The 19,531-nt window shown below is 45.1% G+C and overlaps 1 protein-coding gene across 1 annotated transcript in view; it reads right to left on the bottom strand.

Moving 5' to 3' along the window:
• Positions 1–19,205, bottom strand: part of MANEA (mannosidase endo-alpha) — a 28,083-nt gene extending 8,878 nt beyond the window's left edge. The window contains exons 1-3 of the mRNA XM_069974755.1: positions 19,122–19,205; positions 6,271–6,813; positions 1,585–1,694 (exon numbers count right to left, since the gene is read on the bottom strand). Coding sequence (XP_069830856.1) covers positions 1,585–1,694; positions 6,271–6,787 — 627 coding nt within the window. The 5' untranslated portion in view covers positions 6,788–6,813; positions 19,122–19,205. The remainder of the gene's footprint in view (positions 1–1,584; positions 1,695–6,270; positions 6,814–19,121) is intronic.
• Positions 19,206–19,531: the final 326 nt, after the last annotated feature.

The raw sequence follows: 19,531 nt of genomic DNA, 5'->3' as shown, positions 1-19,531 counted from the left end.
CCATTAGGTACATCCTCTTTAATATGACCCGCGGATAGAACGGCGCTGTCACGGTCTATATTTTGAACCGCGGTCTGGTTCCTGTGTACGGCGCTGTTCTATGCACGGGTATCGGGCCGGAGCTGAAACACAGGAGGCGGGCCGGCCCGCCCCCAGTGGAAGGGATTTCCCTCTCCTCTATGACGCAGCTCCATTAGAATCAATGGATCGGCGTCATAGAGGGGCAGGGGTTTGCTCCCACTGGGGGCCCGCCTCCTGTGCTTCAGCTCTGGCCCGGTACCTGGCTTCCCTGTGACGGCGCTGTTCTATCCGTGGGTCATATTAAAGAGGATGTACCTGATGGTCCATCCTCTTTAAAAGACCATAATAGGCTGATCGTGATCTCTTAACATGTTGAAAATCACCCGATCATGATAGCGACGGTCTGCTGCTCGTTGCTCTGTGACTTCAATGGGCCACTCGCATGATCAAAGGATCGTCCAGGCAGCCGTTCCCGTTGAGCTCTGCGGCCCCCTCCAGCCCCTCCTCACTCACTGTCTGTCCGTGTCATAACACAGGTAACAAGCCTGGAACAAGGGGAAAACGAATGCTGACCTCACAGGTCGGCGCTCGCTTCCGCCTCAATAACGTGCAGTGTAAACCACATCTAGGGAGTAAAATACATCCTTAGTTCTATTTTAATCACTAAGATGCATACACTATATGCATAATGGCCCCTTTTACACAGGTCAACTATCAGGCAATTCCGAATAATCGGCCCATGTAAAAAAGGGCCAGAGATCAGCCGACAAACAATCATCATTAAATAGTGGTTATTGGCCACATATCACCCCTTCTAGTCCAGCGATCGTTTGAATCTACAACCCAGTACTGATCAAATGATGGACTACCTAAAGATACCTGCAGGAGAAGCCTCAGAGGGGTCCCCCTCATCAACTAGATCACCTCTTCTGACCTTCTTCAGCAAATTTCAGATGCATTTACAGACTTCATAATATTGTCAATGTATTATAGTACCACCTGGTCTCCATTACTAGATCAGCAAAGAAGAGGAGATGCTGATCGTTTTCTAGGTTATTATTCATTCGTATGTGAAAAGCTGTCTGAATGCCAAGAGTTCTAGAGATTGCATGCGTCTCGCTTCCCCTGCCTACACACGGTCTTTGACAATTCTTTGCCTGAGTTGCTATGCAGAAAGAGCTGTCAATCACTGCGCACAGCTGACTGCAGGCCCGAGATCACTGTGTGCAATACAAACAACAGTCAGCTGGAGAGACGTAAACCACAGCGTCACAGGACTCTGCAGCAACTATTCTATAGCTGATGAATCATGCCTTCTCATTCAACAGTGGAGGCGAGGGAGAAATGGTACCCTAAGGTTGTTTATTATTTTTTCTGAACCGGACAATGCAACATCATAAACCTGTGCGGTTCTAACTTTGCGGCTGCAGTTTGGAAAATTCTGGCATGTAATAATAACGACTGATAACGGCACTAACTGAGGACTAACTCAATCCCACTCCCCTGAGGACTAACTCAATCCCACTCCCCCAGTAGTCACAGCAGCACCTTTTTTATACTTACCTTTATGCTATACTTATGAGCAATGTCTAAAATAGTGGGTACTAAATGATCGGATGGGATGCCGGCGTCATCACTCATTTCTGGTGGATACCACGACAGGGAGATCACTCCTGTAAATGAAAGGTTAAAAAAAGTGTTAGGTTTAAAAAAAACACAGTGTACTATTCTAAGGGTGCGTTCATACCTACAGGATCCGCAGCGGACTTTCATGCTGCAAGTTTGCAGCGAAATCAGCTGCGGATCCTGTACTGTGAAGCTCAATGGGTCCCATACACGCAGTGGATCAGCTGCCTGCATGGGACCCGGCCCCTTTAACCCCTGCGGCGCCGCCCGCAGCTTACAGCCCCTGCCCCCTTAAATCCCCGCATGCCCGATTGCCGTCCTGGCCCCTCCACACGCCCAATCGCTGCCTATTGGTTAATTGAGCAATCCTTAGAATGTATAGTAGTGATAATTGGCCCACATAAAAGGACCCTAAGAAGGTACAGTAGAGGTTGCTATTTGAGACAAAGGTGTGTCTAAGTTTATTAAAGTGTCACTGTCGTTACAACTTTCTAAAATCTAAATCAACAGCTTGCAATTTACATTCATTATTTTTAGTAGTTTTTTTTTTCAGTTATCATGCTTTAAAACAAAGTTATACTTACTTGTATCCAGCCAGGTCCAGTCTCCTGAGGGAAGCTTTCTAGTCTTGTGCTAGTTGTAAAAAGAAAAAAAAAAAGACTAAATACATGAAGTCCCGGCCAGTACAGAGCGTCACGGCTCAATGTTTCCATCAATCACATCACTACCTTCTCTGAGTGAAGATGACCTGGGAAACACGGGACTTCCTGTGTCCTGTGCAGAGTCTAAACACAGGAGGTCCTATGTTTCCAGGTCATCTGCTCTCACAGAGAAGGCAGTCATGTGATTGATAGACACATTGAGCCGTGACTCTCTGTACTGGCCGAGACTTACTGCATTAAGTTTATTTTTTACAACCAGCACAAGACTAAAAAGCTGCCTTCAGGAGACTGGACCTAGATACAAGTAAGTATAACTTTTTTTTAGAGCATGATAAAAAATAAAATAAAAAAGAATGTAAATTGCAAACGCGCTTTATATCACATCTACTGTTAGTTTAGACTTGAAAGTTATAACGACAGTGACACTTTAAACTACTGCTGCTTCACAGATAGCAACCAGACTATTTCATGTGTCAAAGGGTAAAGATCTAATAATAAGATTTTTGGCTGCAAGGAATTTAACCTTCTTGCAATAAAATCTTTTCACTACCCCACATTATATAACATGTCGGACAATGTTCTTTTTTCTTAGCACCCCCACGATTTAATATTTATAAAGGGAGAATAGACGTATACAAAAAATCTTGACTTTTGTGATAAGAAAAATTCTACAATGTAACAGAAACTTATGTTTCGTACTATCCTTCATTTTGGGAGTGAATATCAGAAACAGGGAACCGACATGCTATATAGGGCTGTGGACAAAGCCCAAATCTTGTATTTCATCCAAGTATTCTTCTCACAGATCATCCCTCATGGATCATTGAACTCTTAATTTTAACAATATATCCCAATTACACTTACAGTGGCACTTTATAACTTCACACAGTTGAAATAGAAGTCCTTACATTGTTCAATTGCCCTGAAAATCTCTCATACTGTTCCAATGATAGAAAGCGCCAGTGACTGTAGACCGCAATGCAGAAAGATAATACATGGTCTAAAATGAGTTTAGTGTCACCCATTCACTTGCTGGCCTTTCATGTTGCAACGTGGAATGAGTTCTATGGCCGTTCATGTTACGATTCTTTGCTGTTTATTTGGAATTTGCAGAAATGTTCCTGTAAACTAGCGCCATGAGAAATCTGAACCAGTGTCCCACAATAACTAAACTTCATTCATGTAGCTTGAGAGCTTGCTAACGGTAATACCTCCATGTAGTAATTGTATTATAATTCCGATACCTCTCTCAGTGGCCTTATGGTAAGTAAAAGAGGCAGAATGACACAGCTGCTTCATTACAGTGCCACGAATATTCAAACATTTTCCATTTCATACATAACAGGGCTGTGCAGTCAGTAAGCCGCAGCTCCGACTCCAACTCAGACTCCTGAATTTTATCAGGACCGACTCCGAATCCCGACTCCTGCTCCTTCATAAATGGCCAGTCATATACCAGGGGAGTTATTTATCACACTGGCTCAGCAGCTTCTCCCTAATGTCCTACATGATCCTGGGGCGACTTCTGAGGGAATAAAGGAATACTGTATATAAAGCAGATTCTCCTATGTGTGCAGTGGATGCAGCCAGTCTCCAGCCTCCATGTCCTGAACCACTCACAACTAGACTAGATGAAGCAGGTGGTCTTTTCCTGCTGACAGTCTTCTATGTTTCTAACTAAATAATCCCCATACTTAAAGAGGACCTGTCACCCCCCGCGCCGGGGTGACAGGCTCCCGACCCCCAGATAGATCCCCTTATACTTACCTCATGTCGCTAAGTCCTGCTGCCGGAGCCGGTCCCGGGACGGAGATATCCCGGTGAGAAGCAGGCGTGCGCGCTGTGGAGATGAGTCCAGCGTCCATAGAGAATGAATGGAGCCGGACTCATCTCTGCTGCGCGCGCACGGCTCCATTCATTCTCTATGGACGCCGAACCTCTCCCCACAGCGCGCGCGCCGGCTTCTCACCGGGATATCTCCGTCCCGGGACCGGCTCCGGGACTCAGCGACATGAGGTAAGTATAATGGGATCTATCTGGGGGTCGGGAGCCTGTCACCCCGGCGCGGGGGGTGACAGGTCTCCTTTAAAGAAACACTGCTAACAATGCCATATACCTGTAATATAGAGGTCAGCCATAGTGATATAGAGAGGGGTCAGCCATAGTGATATAGTGAGGGGTCACACATAGTGATATAGAGAGGTCACACAGTGATATAGAAGGTCACTGTGGGGGCACGCAATAGCACACACACACACACACACACACACACACACACACACACACACACACACACAGAGCCTACTGCAGCTATAGCATACACACACAGCTTGCTGCAGCCATAGCACACACCACACACACACGACTTGCTGCGGCCATAGCACACATACACACAGCTTTCTGCAGCCATAGCACACACACAGCCTGCTGCAGCCATAGCATACACACACAGCCTGGTGCAGTCATAGCACACACACACACAGCTGCAGCCATAGAACTCTGATAAAAAACACACAATCTTCTCCTAGAGAGAAAACACCACATTGAGGACAGAGGTTACTGCTACACTACTTATGTCTTCTCCTCCTCCTCTATATTACACAGGATATCTTCATATTACACTGCTGCTCATATACAATCATCCAGCATCCAGGAAGAGAACAGCACAGATCTCCCCCCACACAATGGACTCTTCCAGCTCAGAAATAAACTTTCCATGACCACCCTTGTGTAATAGGGCCAGTGTCCTATTAGAATGATGCTCATAATATATATTCATGAGCAAAAATGCATATCAAAATTCAATTCTACATTTTTTAAAGATTTTTTTTTAAAGCTGGAGTCGGAGTCGGTACATTTTTTTCAGACTCCAGCCAAAACTAGTTCAAAACTAGCCCTGGTACAACCCCATTACAGGGCTTCAAGGAAACTGTGTAAAAGAGGCGGAATTTACAAATGGTGTCCGCGTGGCCCTTATTACCATGTTCCGTAAAACACTGACATTACAGGGAAGCCCTGTAATGGGGTCTTTCCCTGCACGATATCATGTATCAATATGATGCCGGGAAAATGTTTGAATATTCACGGCACTGTAATGAAGCAGCTGTGTCATTATACTACCTCAAATATCTCAACACTTTGATATATGATGCCATGCGGGGAAAGACTCCACTACTGGGCTTCCTTGTCCGTGACGTCTGTGTTTCACGGAACGTGGGAATAAGCCCTAAAAGACAGTTCACACGGAATAAAAGAATGCAAATTTGGAAACACAGCCTTCGGGGGCATTCACACATTCCGAACGGCTGTATCAGTACAGTAGTGTGAATATTTTAACTGTTTTGTAACACCCGGGATCATAATGATATACGATACCGAGAGGTCTGTGAATCTGGTTCGTAGTACATCTTCCATGCACGGCCCGTATTCACGGAACGTGTGATTGTCCCGTAAAAAGTGTTCAATCTTTCAATCATTGTCCCTTATATTAGATATTAGATAAACTTCAATGGCAAACTTCCATTTTGAGCAGTTTCCCTTTAAACAAGTAATGTAACACATATACATAGTATAAAATGCAGGCACATAAATAAGACAACATAGTATAATATGCCTGTACATAAAAAGGCACAGAGAGGTTCTAAGCACCTATTCACAAATCTAACCAATCTATTGTCCTTGTTACATACAGTATACCGTTCTTGCTATATTCAAGGTGAACAACTGCTAAAATGCACAACGGTGAAAATAAACATCTAGCTGAACTCACACTATTAATAACCCGATTGTAGGGAATAAAAACGTAGAAAAAAAAAATCAGCTTCCTATTCATGTAAATGAACACACACCAAAGTGCAGAACAACCCTATGTCGCTAGGTCTTTATAAACATGACAATAGCAAAAGTCTGACAAAGCAAGAACATAATACAATAATATACCATAATATACCATTTAGCTCACCTATAGCAGCTGATCGGAGTTGCTTCATGTGGGCTTCAAGAATAGAAGGGTCCTTGGAACTGTACAAGCCGAGTTCTGGATAGAAATTCGCTCCAATGTCCTCAGGAGGCTTGTGTTTTCCAGTTGGGTAATTGTTGGCGATCTTGGCATCCCAATGTCTCAGTTGGTCATGGTTCCAGTGAATATATTTCCCATCAAACTGGGGATTTCCATACCAGGTATAATAAAAAACATGAAAATCATAATTTGGAGCAGGGAACTCAACGTCCAGGTCAGCAGGTTTGGGTAACGTTATTCTATCCTTATCCTCTTTGGTGTGCTCTTGGTTGTTCATTTTAACCCAAGAATTTTTATCAAAAACAGTGACTTTCTGAAGTTCTGGTAAAAGGCCAAGGCCAAAAGGGTTTCCAAAAGTGGCTGTTTCAGGTCTCAGTGACTTCAAGCCCATCATAATAGAGCACACAATGAAAAGAAAAACTGCTAAGGTGATGCATGTTCTTCTACGGAATCTTGTCATGATGGCACAGCTCCATTAATTCTATGCTGGAATTGACACATAAGGAAAGGCGAATAAGAACATAGGTCTACATGACATGACAGGCCAGCAATTACACAACATCATGATTATGTATGTAACATCCAGCTTCCCGAAGCTTCAAGGCTAATTCCCACAGCAGCAAAGCTCCTTATTTCCCTGCGATGGCGACACAGTATACTTCTAACAGGGATGAATGCAGCTGTGAAATATTTTGCTATGAACTATACTGGAGGGCCGCATTTGTAAAAAAAATACAATAAACTGCTACGTACTATAGCTCTGGCCTTCTGTACTGCGAACATTGAGCTACTACGGATTGCTACGAGGGACAGTACACTTCCAACGTGTTTCTGGGGATGCATCCTCCCCCCTCAGACATACTTGATGAAGAAGAAATAGCAATGGAGACAGCAATTCACTTCACTTGAAGTGATGTGTCCATTGCCATTTCTTGGATTGTGTCCGAACAGGGTCCAAAACCCTTTATGTTCCCACATGCTGAATTTGCCATGGGACAGTGCTGCAGCCCGTGACTGGCTTGTCACTCCAGAGACTGGCTCAGAAGTTCTGGCGGAGCCTGCAGGGACTGGGCAGAAGCTAGAAGAACACCGGGAGCATGGACAGGTATGTATAAAGTTTATTATTTTTACATCTGGCAAGGGCTTCACGGACATGGCAATATATATACAGCCCTTGCTTCACAATTTTTGAGCCGTGTAAAAGGCTCAGTAAGCGATCGCCGATCTAGCAGATCGACGCTCGCTTATTTGGCAATTCAGGCCATGTTATACCGCCCTAAGGCTGTCTTGTATTAGAAACAGAATTTAGATAATGATGATGGCCGTTCTGCACAGCTCCGTAGAAGTGACACAGCTGATTGACTGCCCATCATCATCTGTTCACATTTATTCCTTATTGCTTCTGGCCCCTGCTGTTTTATTTGCATCTAAAGGGTATTAGGCTGACTTACTAGAGGTTGATACTAAGTTACGTGGGGTCATCATCATTATTTAACTACATATAGACAGACAGCCTCTGGTTAGTGAATCTCATGCCCTTTTGATGCCATCTGTGCTAAGGCAATAGTTTCAGCAAGATAATGATAATGACAATACCATAGAGCTCAGGGCCTTGCTGCGAAAAGTATCAGCCACTGGTACGTCAATCTAACATCACTATGATGCCTACAGAACAGAGCAGGAACAGTAAGGCGGTGTTTCCACATATGCATTCAAAATGCGTTATGAACGCAGTGGGAACCAAGCCACCATTCCTCCCCAGATAATTCCGCCAACAGCAAGATTGTTAGGGAAGAAATGGAGGCATGGGGGGGAAGGTTTTATCAACCCTCCTATGCTCCACATGTTTTCCACAAAATTTTTTGACTTATTGCTTGTTTACACCGGTCACCTCAAGCCAAAAAAAAGGGAGACCCTTTGCTATGAGTAACTTATGACATGACAGTAACGCTTTGAGTTGTAACTATGTAGAATGTGTGTTGGACAAAGGTGAATTAAATGGTCTATACTGTTAGCCTGGTGCAGCAGCTGACTTGATACTTTCCCTCAGGATAAGGCCCCATGCACACATCCGGTAAACGTATCTGGATTTCTTATCAGGAAAATTTTCAGACCTATAGGGTTCTATTAGGCGCGGACACCCTTCAAGATTTTTCCTGAAAGGTGTCCATGTCGGTAAATAGGACAGGATCTATAATTTCCTGACCTATTTTTGTCCCAGATCCAGCACAGATGCCCCATAGAATCCTATGGAAGCACATCCGGAATTCCAAACAGCTCTAGAGACGCATCAGGAAAGTGGACGGAATTCTGGATGTGCTACTAGCCAGCCGAGGCAAGCGCTAGCACCCAGGCAAGTACCACCGGTTGCTGCACCTGGCCCTGCTGGCATTCTGGCTGGAGGCAGCAATGTCTCCAGCCACAAGAGGCCGATCTCTCCCCAGGGTTCCGGTACACCGGCCTAGGAGACAAGCTGGAGAACTGCGCTGAGGGTAAGTATGTGTGTCCGTTTTTACAGTCAGGAAACACTATTTCCTGAAGCCTTCTGAAAGACTTCCTGATCATTATTTCCTGACATGTGCATGGGGCCTAAGCTTTTTCTGCTTGATCAGTAGAAGACCAGCAGAGGTTTGCGATATGCTTTTCAACACTCTTTTTTATCCCCTCATCGACCCTGGACATACCGGTATGTCATGGGTCACTATCCCTAGACGACCCTGGGCGTAACGGTACGTCCTGGGCTATGAATCATAGGAGGTTAATGACAGGCTGCAGCGATCGCACTGCAGCGTGTCATTAACCCCATTTTAAGTGCAGGCAGTCCCCTGTCACTTACTGATCGGGACCCCACAGTGTGACTGCGGGGGTCCCAGTCGTTTTAATGGACCACCGGAGGTCTCTCACCTTCCTCCTTGCGGTCCAATCAGTGCTCTGATGATTAAGTCTGCCACAGGCAGGCTTAATAAGCAGAGCGCCTATCACACTGATCAATGCTATGCCTCTGGCATAGCAATGATCAGTGTTCATATTCTAATAATTGTATGTAAATTTAAAGTTTAAATCACCCCCCTTTCCCCCTATATAAATAAAACATATAAAAATAAACATATAATATACCGTAGCGTGCATAATTGTCTGATCTATTAAAATATAACAATCGTCATCACTAACGGCGAACGGCATAAACGAAAAGGAAAAAAACGCCAGGATTACCGATTTTTTGTTACATTAAATATTTAAAAAAATAAAACGTGATCAAAATGTACGATCTTCACAAATATGGTATTAATAAAAACTAGATATCACGGCGGAAAGAAATGACGCCTAATACAGCCCCATAGGTGAAAAAATAAAACCGTTATAAGCGTCACAATAGGCCCATTTTATTAATAATTAATTGCAAAAAAAGGATTTCATAAAAAAATATATATATAACATTAGAGAATCTGTGTAACCTGCATATGGTTGTGTTCGGACTGACCTATAGAACAGGGCAGTTTCTAGGTCATTTTGGTAACAGGGCGAATCTAGATAAAAGCGCCCCCCCCCCCCCCCCCTTTTGTTCACTTGCAGAAACTTCCTTCCCTTTTCCCACCTATATGGTCCCAAACTGCAGTAATTCTGCTGTTTGGTGCAGCAAAGTCTGCATGGTGTGACCTCCATTACACTGACATGCAGGATGCTGGGAAAGGTGGGTGACCTCCATTACACTGACATACAGGATGCTGGGAAAGCTGTGTGACCTCCATTACATTGACATACAGGATGCTGGGAAAGCTGGGTGACCTCCATTACACTGACATACAGGATGCTGGGAAAGCTGGATGACCTCCATTACACTGACATACAGGATGCTGGGAAAGCTGGATGACCTCCATTACACTGACATACAGGATGCTGGGAAAGCTGGATGACCTCCATTACACTGACATACAGGATGCTAGTAGAGCTGTGTGACCTCCATTACACTGACATACAGGATGCTGGGAGTGCTGGGTAAACTGTGAACATTGGTGCCGGGGGCGGGGCTTGTCGCGGGGGGGGGGGCGTGCTTATCGGGACATATCTGGGGCTCCCTCTGTGCAGGATTCCCACCACCTCCTCCTCATAGCCCCCATCAGATACTCACCTCTCCCCCTGCAGCCTCCAGCTCCTCTTCTTGGTGAGTCCCATTCTCTACTGGCTTCCGGTGCAGGCAGCCACCTGTCATATAGAGGCCGTCTGCACGGGAAGCCTCTCTGTCTCTGCCCCGGCTGCTGTTTCGTTTAGCTGTGCCTGCGTACGCACAGCTAAAGGTCGCTCTGGCCAGGGGATCTGGAACTTAGATTCCAGATCCCCGGGCCAGTCCTGAGGATGCAGGGGCTGCGGTCCGAGTACTGTCGGGTACCGCAGGGCGCCCCCTAGCTGTGGGCGCCCCGTGCGGTGGCCCTTCTCGCCCGGCCCTAGAAACGGCCCTGCTATAGAATAATGATATCATGTCGCTTTTACCATAAAGTGCATTACGTAGACACAGGAACCCCCCAAAAGTTACCATATTGCATTCTTTTTTACCTATTTATACTGTATCTTCATAAATGATATTTTTGGGTTTCCATCATACAAGTTATGGTAGAATGAAAGACGCCATTACACAGTACAACTATTCCTGTAAAAAGCCCTTACATGAGCTAGAGTTCTTAGGAGAGAAGGAAAAAACGAAAACACAAAAATTTTAATTTGCGCAGTCCACTGGGACATTTTGGGCGTGGTCCTCAAAGGGTTAAGGAGTTTATCAGCAAACTTATCAACTAGAGATAAACATGGACATGTAACTAGTGAACTTTGCCTTCTTATTTTTGCTCTCCACAAACAGAATTTCATTCTCAGCAATAAAGAACGGCCACCAATCTTTGGTCTACCAGCAGCCCGTTTGGCTACTGAGCCTGGCACTTTTATTTGTTCTAATGTTCTGAAGCATTCAGCAGCCCCACAGAAAACCAATGGAGCACTGACCATGGTGGCCATGCAGGTGCACTCAGCGCTCAGCGCTCATTCATTGCTGAACGATTCTCAGGACTGGTGGAGGTCCTGGTATTCAGGTCCGCAGGGATCAGCTTGTTAGCCCCTATCTTATCTAAGCAGGTAAGGCCCTGGAAGGAGCTCTCAGGTCACTCTTAACTCCTGCACCCAAATTCTAGTTAAAGGAGTTGTTCAGTGAAAACTTTTTTTTCTTTCAAATCAACTGGTGTCAGATAGTTATATAGATTTGTAATTTACTTCTATTTAAAAATCTTGTCTTCCCATACTTATCAGCTGCTGTATCCTGCAGGAAGTGTTGTTTTATTCACATTCAGACACAGTGCTGTCTGCTGCCACCTCTGTCCGAGACAGGAACTGTCCAGAGCAGTAGCAAATCCCCATAGAAAACCTCTCCTGCTCTGGACAGGGCCAAAGATTTCAGCAGAGAGTCCTGTGTCTGAATGTAAATAAAACAACACTTCCTGCAGGACATACAGCAGCTGATAAGTATGGGAAGACTTGAGATTTTTAAATATAAGTAAATTACAAATCTAGAGACGGACATGGAGAGAGAGGAGCTGCTGCACCTCATACCTATGGCTAACACTAATGCCTCGACATTGGGGTTGCAGGGCCATTTGGGCGCCCCCTCCGCTGTTGTCGCTTGCTTTGCGGGGTTGGCGGTCGCTGAGTGTTGATATAGTGTAGGGACTCATGTGGGCCAGGGGACCTGGACGTGGTACATGTGGCAATATTAAATGCAGTTTTAAATGCAGCCAAGAGGCATTAGTGTCATTAGTATGTCCGTAAACTACAAATCTATATAACTTTCTGACACCAGTTGATTTGAAAGAAAAAAAAATTCTGCTGGACAATCCCTTAAAATAAACCACTCTGCAACCAATTGATACTCGGGAACCACTTTTCTAACATTTCTTTTTATCGCTGAATCCAGTAGCCTCAGTGATACATACATATCGTCAACTATTTTTCCTCCTGGATTATTACAATGTATAATATATTGTAAATCAGAAAAAAAAATATCTGTGAATTACAATTAAAAAAGAAAATGCCATTTTAAAGGAAAACTATCAGCAGGTTAGACTAATCTAGCCTGGTCATAGCCCCCTAATGCGCACGGGGCGCCGAGGAGGAAGAGGTGTCTCCTACCTTCCTCCTTGGTGCCGTTCCCATGCAGTTAGTAATATAATCCACAGCCCGGAACACAGTTAGAAGCACTGCCCCGATCCCATTGCGCCAAGCTGTCCCGCTCCTTCTAAAGATAATGAATGGAAAGGGCGGATCTGTGTGAAGGGGGTGGGGCAGGGCTCCTGACAGAGCTCCAGGCCGTTGTTTCAACTACTAACTGCATGGGAATGGCCTAAGGGGTAAGTGTATGTAGGCCATGATTGGTTGCTATGTGTACAAATAACAGGATGCAAGCAAATCTGCTTTATGCTGCCTTTACACGGAACGATTAGGGTTCGAATTTGCACGATAACGATCAAATTTGAACAATAATCGTACGTGTAAATGCAGCGAACGATCAAACGACGAGCGAGAAATCAGTCATTTTGATCTTACAACATGTTCTTAAATCGGCGTTCGCAAAAAATTCGCAGTACGTTCCGTGTAAACAGTCGTTCACCGATTTAACCTATCTGCGAGATAGGCTTAAGTGATCGCAAAACAATTTTTCCGTACGATATATTGTTCCGTCTAAACGCTGATAGTTATTAAAAAAAATCTTTACTTCAACATCGTTAATCGTACGATCGGGCCAATTATCGCTACGTGTAAACCCAGCATTACCTTACGAAATGTAAGAGGTCACATCACTGGATCTGTTATCAGACCTGAAAGGAAACAGGTGAGAACAAGACGAACACTGAGGTGGTCCAGCAAGGACATCGTCCTACACTGAGTATCCAAGGTACTCTGACATGGCTACTCCCCAAGTGGTAATCTAAAGAAGCTTGGTAGCAGGGGAGTGGCAACAATGGGAGATATTTAACGGCTGGTATATATATATGTATAATATATTCAATCCTTTGGTGCACTGGTGGAGTTCCCCGGACCCTCAGTGCATCTGTCAGAGTCTTCTGTGAATATGCATAAAGTGGTGATGTCGTCTGCTGATCGCACTGTTTTGGCAGATTAAAAAATCCACCTTCGTCATCCCTCAGAAGTAGCAGCATAGAAGACACTACAGAGCAGCAATGGCCAACTTGGCTCCAGATTCAGCGCTGTGGTGACTTAGGGCGACATGTATCAAGAGGCGGTTTGTGTATTTTCGGCGGAAAGTGGCGATTTGCGCATTATTTTATTCGCAAATGGCCGTTTTGCGAATAAAATATTTGCAAATCACCACTTTCCGCCGCGTACGCCGGGGGGGCGGGGAGGGGGCGGGACGGGGGGGGGGGGCGCAGACACATAGTCCACGCGATTCATCATTTTTTAAACTGAAAGATACGCCGAAAACCTACTCCACCTTTCAGGTGGCGAAGGTTTTCGGCTGTGCGCACCGATGCGCACGGGATTTATGTAGAGGCAGTCCGCCTCTACATAAATCTCCGTTGCTCCGGAGATGCAGGGACATTTATAAGTCCGGCGTAAAAAAGGTCGGACTTAATAAATGTCCCCCTTAGTAGATGCTGCAGCTAAGTCTCTGTCTCTCTCTGGCCGCTTACTTCACCTTCACTTAACTCTCCATAGACTTCTATGGGCAGCATGTTTACTAATCCTTCATTGAGCAATTTTGCAGTGAATTAAAAAGTACATTACCTAACATTAGAGTAGACATCACATAGACATAAAGGAGGGAGAGTCTGACAGAGGTCCAGTTTATGTACATGACCAGGTACAGCACAGGAACGTTTCCAACAAAGTGTCTTTGTGCAGCGCGTCTTCTTCCTCAGACGCACTCAGACCCGGACTGATCAAATTTTTGGACATGTCTCTATGATATGTCAAAAGTTTTTCCGTAATGACAGGTACACTTTAAAGTGTCACTGTCGTATTTTTTTTCCCAGAAATCAATAGTCCAGGCGATTTAAAAAAAAAGTTGTAATTGGGTTTATTAGGCAAATATGCCATTATCTGCATTCAAAAAGACTTTCCCCAGGGCCCCCCCTCCCTCCTCTCATTCACTGCTTATTATCAGGAAATCTCGACTGTTTTACATCAGTCGGGCCCTGTGTAATCTATAGAGAGGGGAGAGGGGAGGGGGAGGAGGAAGATTAGTCACCAGCAGAGAACAAAGGGTTACACAGTGGGAGCTGTGTGAAAGCCGGTATTCAGAGGTCAGTGCCGACTTCAGAGGAGATAGCCCAGTGATGTAGCTGTAAATTAACTCTTTGTTGTCCTGTTTTGGTGCCTCAAACTGCTTCAAACTGCTTTTTCATGATAAAAATGCATTTTCCTCTAATAAACCCAATTACAAAGTTTCTTAAAATTGCCTGTACTGTTGATTTCTGCAAAAAAAGTTTAAATGACAGTGACACTTTACGCGTATTTTCCTATATCTGGGATTGTGGGTTTACCAGCAAGCATCCAACTTTCTATGTACGTGGCCTTATTGGACTACTCCAAAAGTGCTGATGGAATACTTTTTGTTGAGACGTCACAGAGACGTGACAAAAGTTTTGATCGGTAGGGGTCTTAGTGTTCAGACCACAACTGATCAGGAGAACGAGCCAGAGTGAAGTCCATGTACAGCGCATTCTCTCCTGGCTCTGTGTTATCTGACCTGGACGGCCCCATAATGCAAGTCTATAGAGCTGTCCAGGTCGCACTAACACAGAGCGGGAACAGGAGCACAAGGCCGGGCATACGTCTCCTGATTCATTCTCCTGACCGGTCGTGGTCTGAACACCCAGACTCCAACAGATCAAAAAGCATAGTGCGAAAAACAGGGCAGCTCTGTAAAACAAAGAGGTCATCTGGCTTATGCCATAGAAACTGCTCCACATTGTATCTGGGATTTCTGGTTTTATATACATGCAGTATGTGTGTATAATTGGATATAAAAAGTATATAAATGTATAGTATATCAGCGCCGAAGATAAAGGTAAGAGACATACCTTCATCCTCTGCCTCACCTGCACAATAGGGACATAGCAGCAGGTTAGATTCGTCTAAAGACGGCTTAAAATTCTAAGGAAACCACTCGTCAAATCACCCAAAATATAAGTATCGTAGACCCCTCAGGCCTAGATCAGTAGACCTGCAGCGTGTCTAGAATCGGCCCAATGCTCTATAAGGCCAGTGTTAGACAGCAGTATTTGGGACAGTACTTGTACTGAGAGTGGTTATAAATCGCAGAAACGATATAGGCTTTACCTTGTTTTATGCACCACACCTGGTTTTGGCTTATAAATATTAATATCAAATATTGACCTAATTACTACTTTGTGAAAGTGGCTTAAGAGTTTGTTCACACAACAAAAATTAACAAGAATTCTAGGTAAAAGCCATGCACCCTTGTTTCCCATGTGAATTTGTGCTATATGTATATGGAACAGATCGGTCGGAAGCAAAGTCTGGGATGCTGGGTAGACGAGACATGGAAAATCCCTGGAAAATCTGCACCCAAATCCACAGCATACAAGCTCCAAAATCCATCCATGGCAGAACATCGCCTCAGGGTCCCCACACACGGACAGATTACTGAAGGGCCCTTTCACATGGCCCTACATGGGACCATGCAAGGAGGCAAATTAGAGCCAATCAGCGAGATCGACGCTCGTTTGCAGTGTCTTTATATGATACAATAATCAAGCGGATGGGCTGCATGAACAATCTTTGTATCATTTGTGTGGCCATGGAAAGTGACAGCACAAATAAGACATATATTCCTGCTGTCAGCTTCCAGATCACACAAGCAGTGTATAAATACCTAGTGCTCTGCAGTGTGATGCTATCAGATGCCGTGTGATCCGACATCCCACTTTCCTGCCCTGCTCTACAGTAGAGATGATCTAACAGCGCTGATGTTCAGGTTCGTACAAACCCGAACCATCGGCCTTTGACTCCCGCTGCCTTCCCGTTCCATGGGGAAAGTGGAGACAGCCCGAGTACCACCTGGCGGGATACAGCCTAGGTCATGGGTCTCCAAACTGCGGCCCTCCAGCTGTTGCAAAACTACATTTCCCATCATGCCTGGACAGCCAAATCCAAAGCTTTAGCTGTCCAGGCATGATGGGAGTTGTAGTTTCACAACAGCTGGAGGGCCGTAGTCTGGAGACACATGGCCTAGGTAATAGACTGTATTCCTGTTTTCCAGTCGGTACTCGGGCTGTCACCACCTTCCCTATGGAACGGGAAGGCAGCGGGAGTCAAATGCCGATGGTTCGGGTTTGTACGAACCTGAACATCAGCGCTGTTCCATCATCTCTACTCTACAGCTCTATATTTCCAGGCATTTTCAGAGAGCAGGGTGGGAGAGCAGGATGTCGGATCACACAGCAGTGCACTAGGTATGTATGCACTGCTTGTGTGGTCTGGAAACTGACAGCATGAATATATGTGTTATTTGTGCTGTCAGTTTTCATGGCTGCTCAAACAACACAAAGACTGTATTTTGAAAATACCTGAAATTATAGCGGCAGCTGTAGAGCAGGGCAGGAGAGCGGGATGCCAGATCACACAGCAGCACACTAGGTATGCATACACTGCTGTGCGATCTAGAAACTGACAGCACGGATATATACATAACTGTGCTGTCAATTTCCATTTGCTATCAGCCACAAATCCCCTGTTTACACAGAAAGATGTGCGGCAATAGCAATAAATTTTAAAGCTGTCCAAAAGATGCAGAGGATCAGGTGTTTTCCCGATTTACAGCTGATTATCGGTCGAAGAAGTGTCAAAAGAATTACACTTTTTTCTGTGTTTTGGCCAGATTTACACTATGTAAAAATAACGGCCATATTTCATAATAACGACTGTAGTTGTAGAAACAATGGTTGTTATTTGGGAAAAAACGACAGTTGTTTGCACGAGTATGGCCGTTATTATGAAATACGCCCGTTGTTTTTACACAGTGTTTCCACAATGTCCTTTTTTAGCAACTTTACGGACGCCTTTTTGGACGGCAATCATTTCGGCACCAAAATATGGGCTTATTATGCATAATACAGACATATTTTAGCACCTATACGAAGGTAGATGATGTTGTGGGAACATGGCCTATGAATGTAATAGAGAAGGTGGGAAGAAGCATAGGAAACGCTATTACCCACAGTGTGAAAGGGGTTATCCAGCACTTAAAGTGACTGTACCACCAGGCCCAGGCTGAAGCACTGGAGACGGGCCGACCCACCCTTAGTGGGAAGAAACCTCAGCCCCTCCATGACGTGACTCCATTAGAATCAATGTAACCCTATCATAGAGGGGCGGGAGTTTCCTCCGACTAAAGGTGGGTCGGCCCGCCTCCAGTGCTTCAGCCTGGGTCTGGTGGTACAGTCACTTTAAGAACTTTTTATATGTTACTGCTCTTATTCTGTATGAAACATAAACATCTTCTCTTCACCTCTCTGCTCTCCCCCACTGTCCTCCTGTGGCAGCTGCGGTCAGCGATGGCCCTGTAGGTGCTGCTTGAGGGCACCGGGGGAGCACGGAGAGGTAAGTATAAGACACTTAGGCTTTATATATGGGAAACAACATATATATATAAAATAAAAAAATAAATCTACGTGCTGTGGCACCACTTTTAAGATATTCTGAGAAAATATTTTAGCTAGATGTCACCAAAACAGCAAGAAAGTGTAGTGCACAACAGTACATGGGGTCCCTAAAGTAAGTGAACACCCGTATAAAATTAAAACTGCTTGCTAGATGGAGATCCAGTTTAAAGTGTGAGTAAAAATGCGTATTGGTAGGGGTCAGGGCGCTGAGAATGAAGGGGCAGACGCCCTCAGCAGCGTGCTCTGCCCCTTCATCTCCGTTATAACTGCAGTCTACTAAATAATAATGGAGCCTATGGAACTTCCAGCCAGAAGTTCTATAGGCTCCCATTATAATTCTGTAGTCTGTTTGTATTAGCAGTCTATGGAACTTATCTCTGTATAGCGGAGATGATGGGGCTGAGGGCTTCTGCCCTTCATTCTAGTGATCAGTGGGTGTCAACAACCAGACCCTCCCAATACGCACTTCTGAGATATATATATATATATATATATATATATATATATATATACTCTATACATTATATACACTCTATACATTTCTCCTTCTTACATCTATAATAGATACTTTTCCATCTCTTAGTGACGCTTCTTTCTCTCCACCTGATCAGCTGTCGGTGTCGCGGAATAAGCTGCGGACACATAATACGTCTGTCGCTGGTCATGTACGCCATTGTTTGGCAGATTTCCTTAGTAAACTGCCCTTATCTCCTATCTATATAACACAGCTGCCAGGATCTGCCCCACAATGCCAGGGGTGAGAGTGACTGGGCACTGCCAGACATAACCCCTGGCATCCCTGTGGTCCAGGGGCTCTAACATGCTGGACTTTATATAAGCAGTGATCTGCCCCTCTAAGGATATAGGACCTATCACAGGGGGATAGTCACACTGAGCAGCATGTTATATATCACCCTGCACAGCCTGCAACCACCTCTCCTCAGCACTATACTCTATGCCACAGCTCTGCAGCTGATAATAAAGTCATGCTGAGGGTTGTAGTTCTGCAGAGGTTGGGGGACAGTGCTCTATGTGAAGCTGAAGCGGACCCCGAGCATAACCCTAACAGGAGGGCGGGAGTGTACGGTGTATGGGGGGCACGGAGCTTACCTCACTGACACACCGAGCTCTGCACCGAGCAGACTGTGGCCGACACTTCCTGGATGAGAATGAGGCAGAGGCTGCTGGGAGGAGCCGAGCTGTGACAGTGCTGGGAGAGGACGGGCTGCTGCTAATGCAACTACTACTACTCCTACTGCTGCTGCTCCTGCAACTACTACTACTACTGCTGCTGCTGCTCCTGCAACTACTACTACTCCTACTGCTGCTGCTCCTGCAACTACTACTACTACTGCTGCTGCTGCTCCTGCAACTACTACTACTCCTACTGCTCCTGCAACTACTACTACTACTACTGCTGCTGCTCCTGCAACTACTACTACTCCTACTGCTGCTGCTCCTGCAACTACTACTACTCCTACTGCTGCTGCTGCAACTACTACTACTCCTACTGCTGCTCC

This window comes from Dendropsophus ebraccatus, chromosome 6, assembly GCF_027789765.1.
Source record: "Dendropsophus ebraccatus isolate aDenEbr1 chromosome 6, aDenEbr1.pat, whole genome shotgun sequence".
Lineage (NCBI taxonomy): Eukaryota > Metazoa > Chordata > Amphibia > Anura > Hylidae > Dendropsophus > Dendropsophus ebraccatus.
Note: the sequence above shows the minus strand (reverse complement) of the source record. Positions and strands in the feature narration are given on the sequence as shown.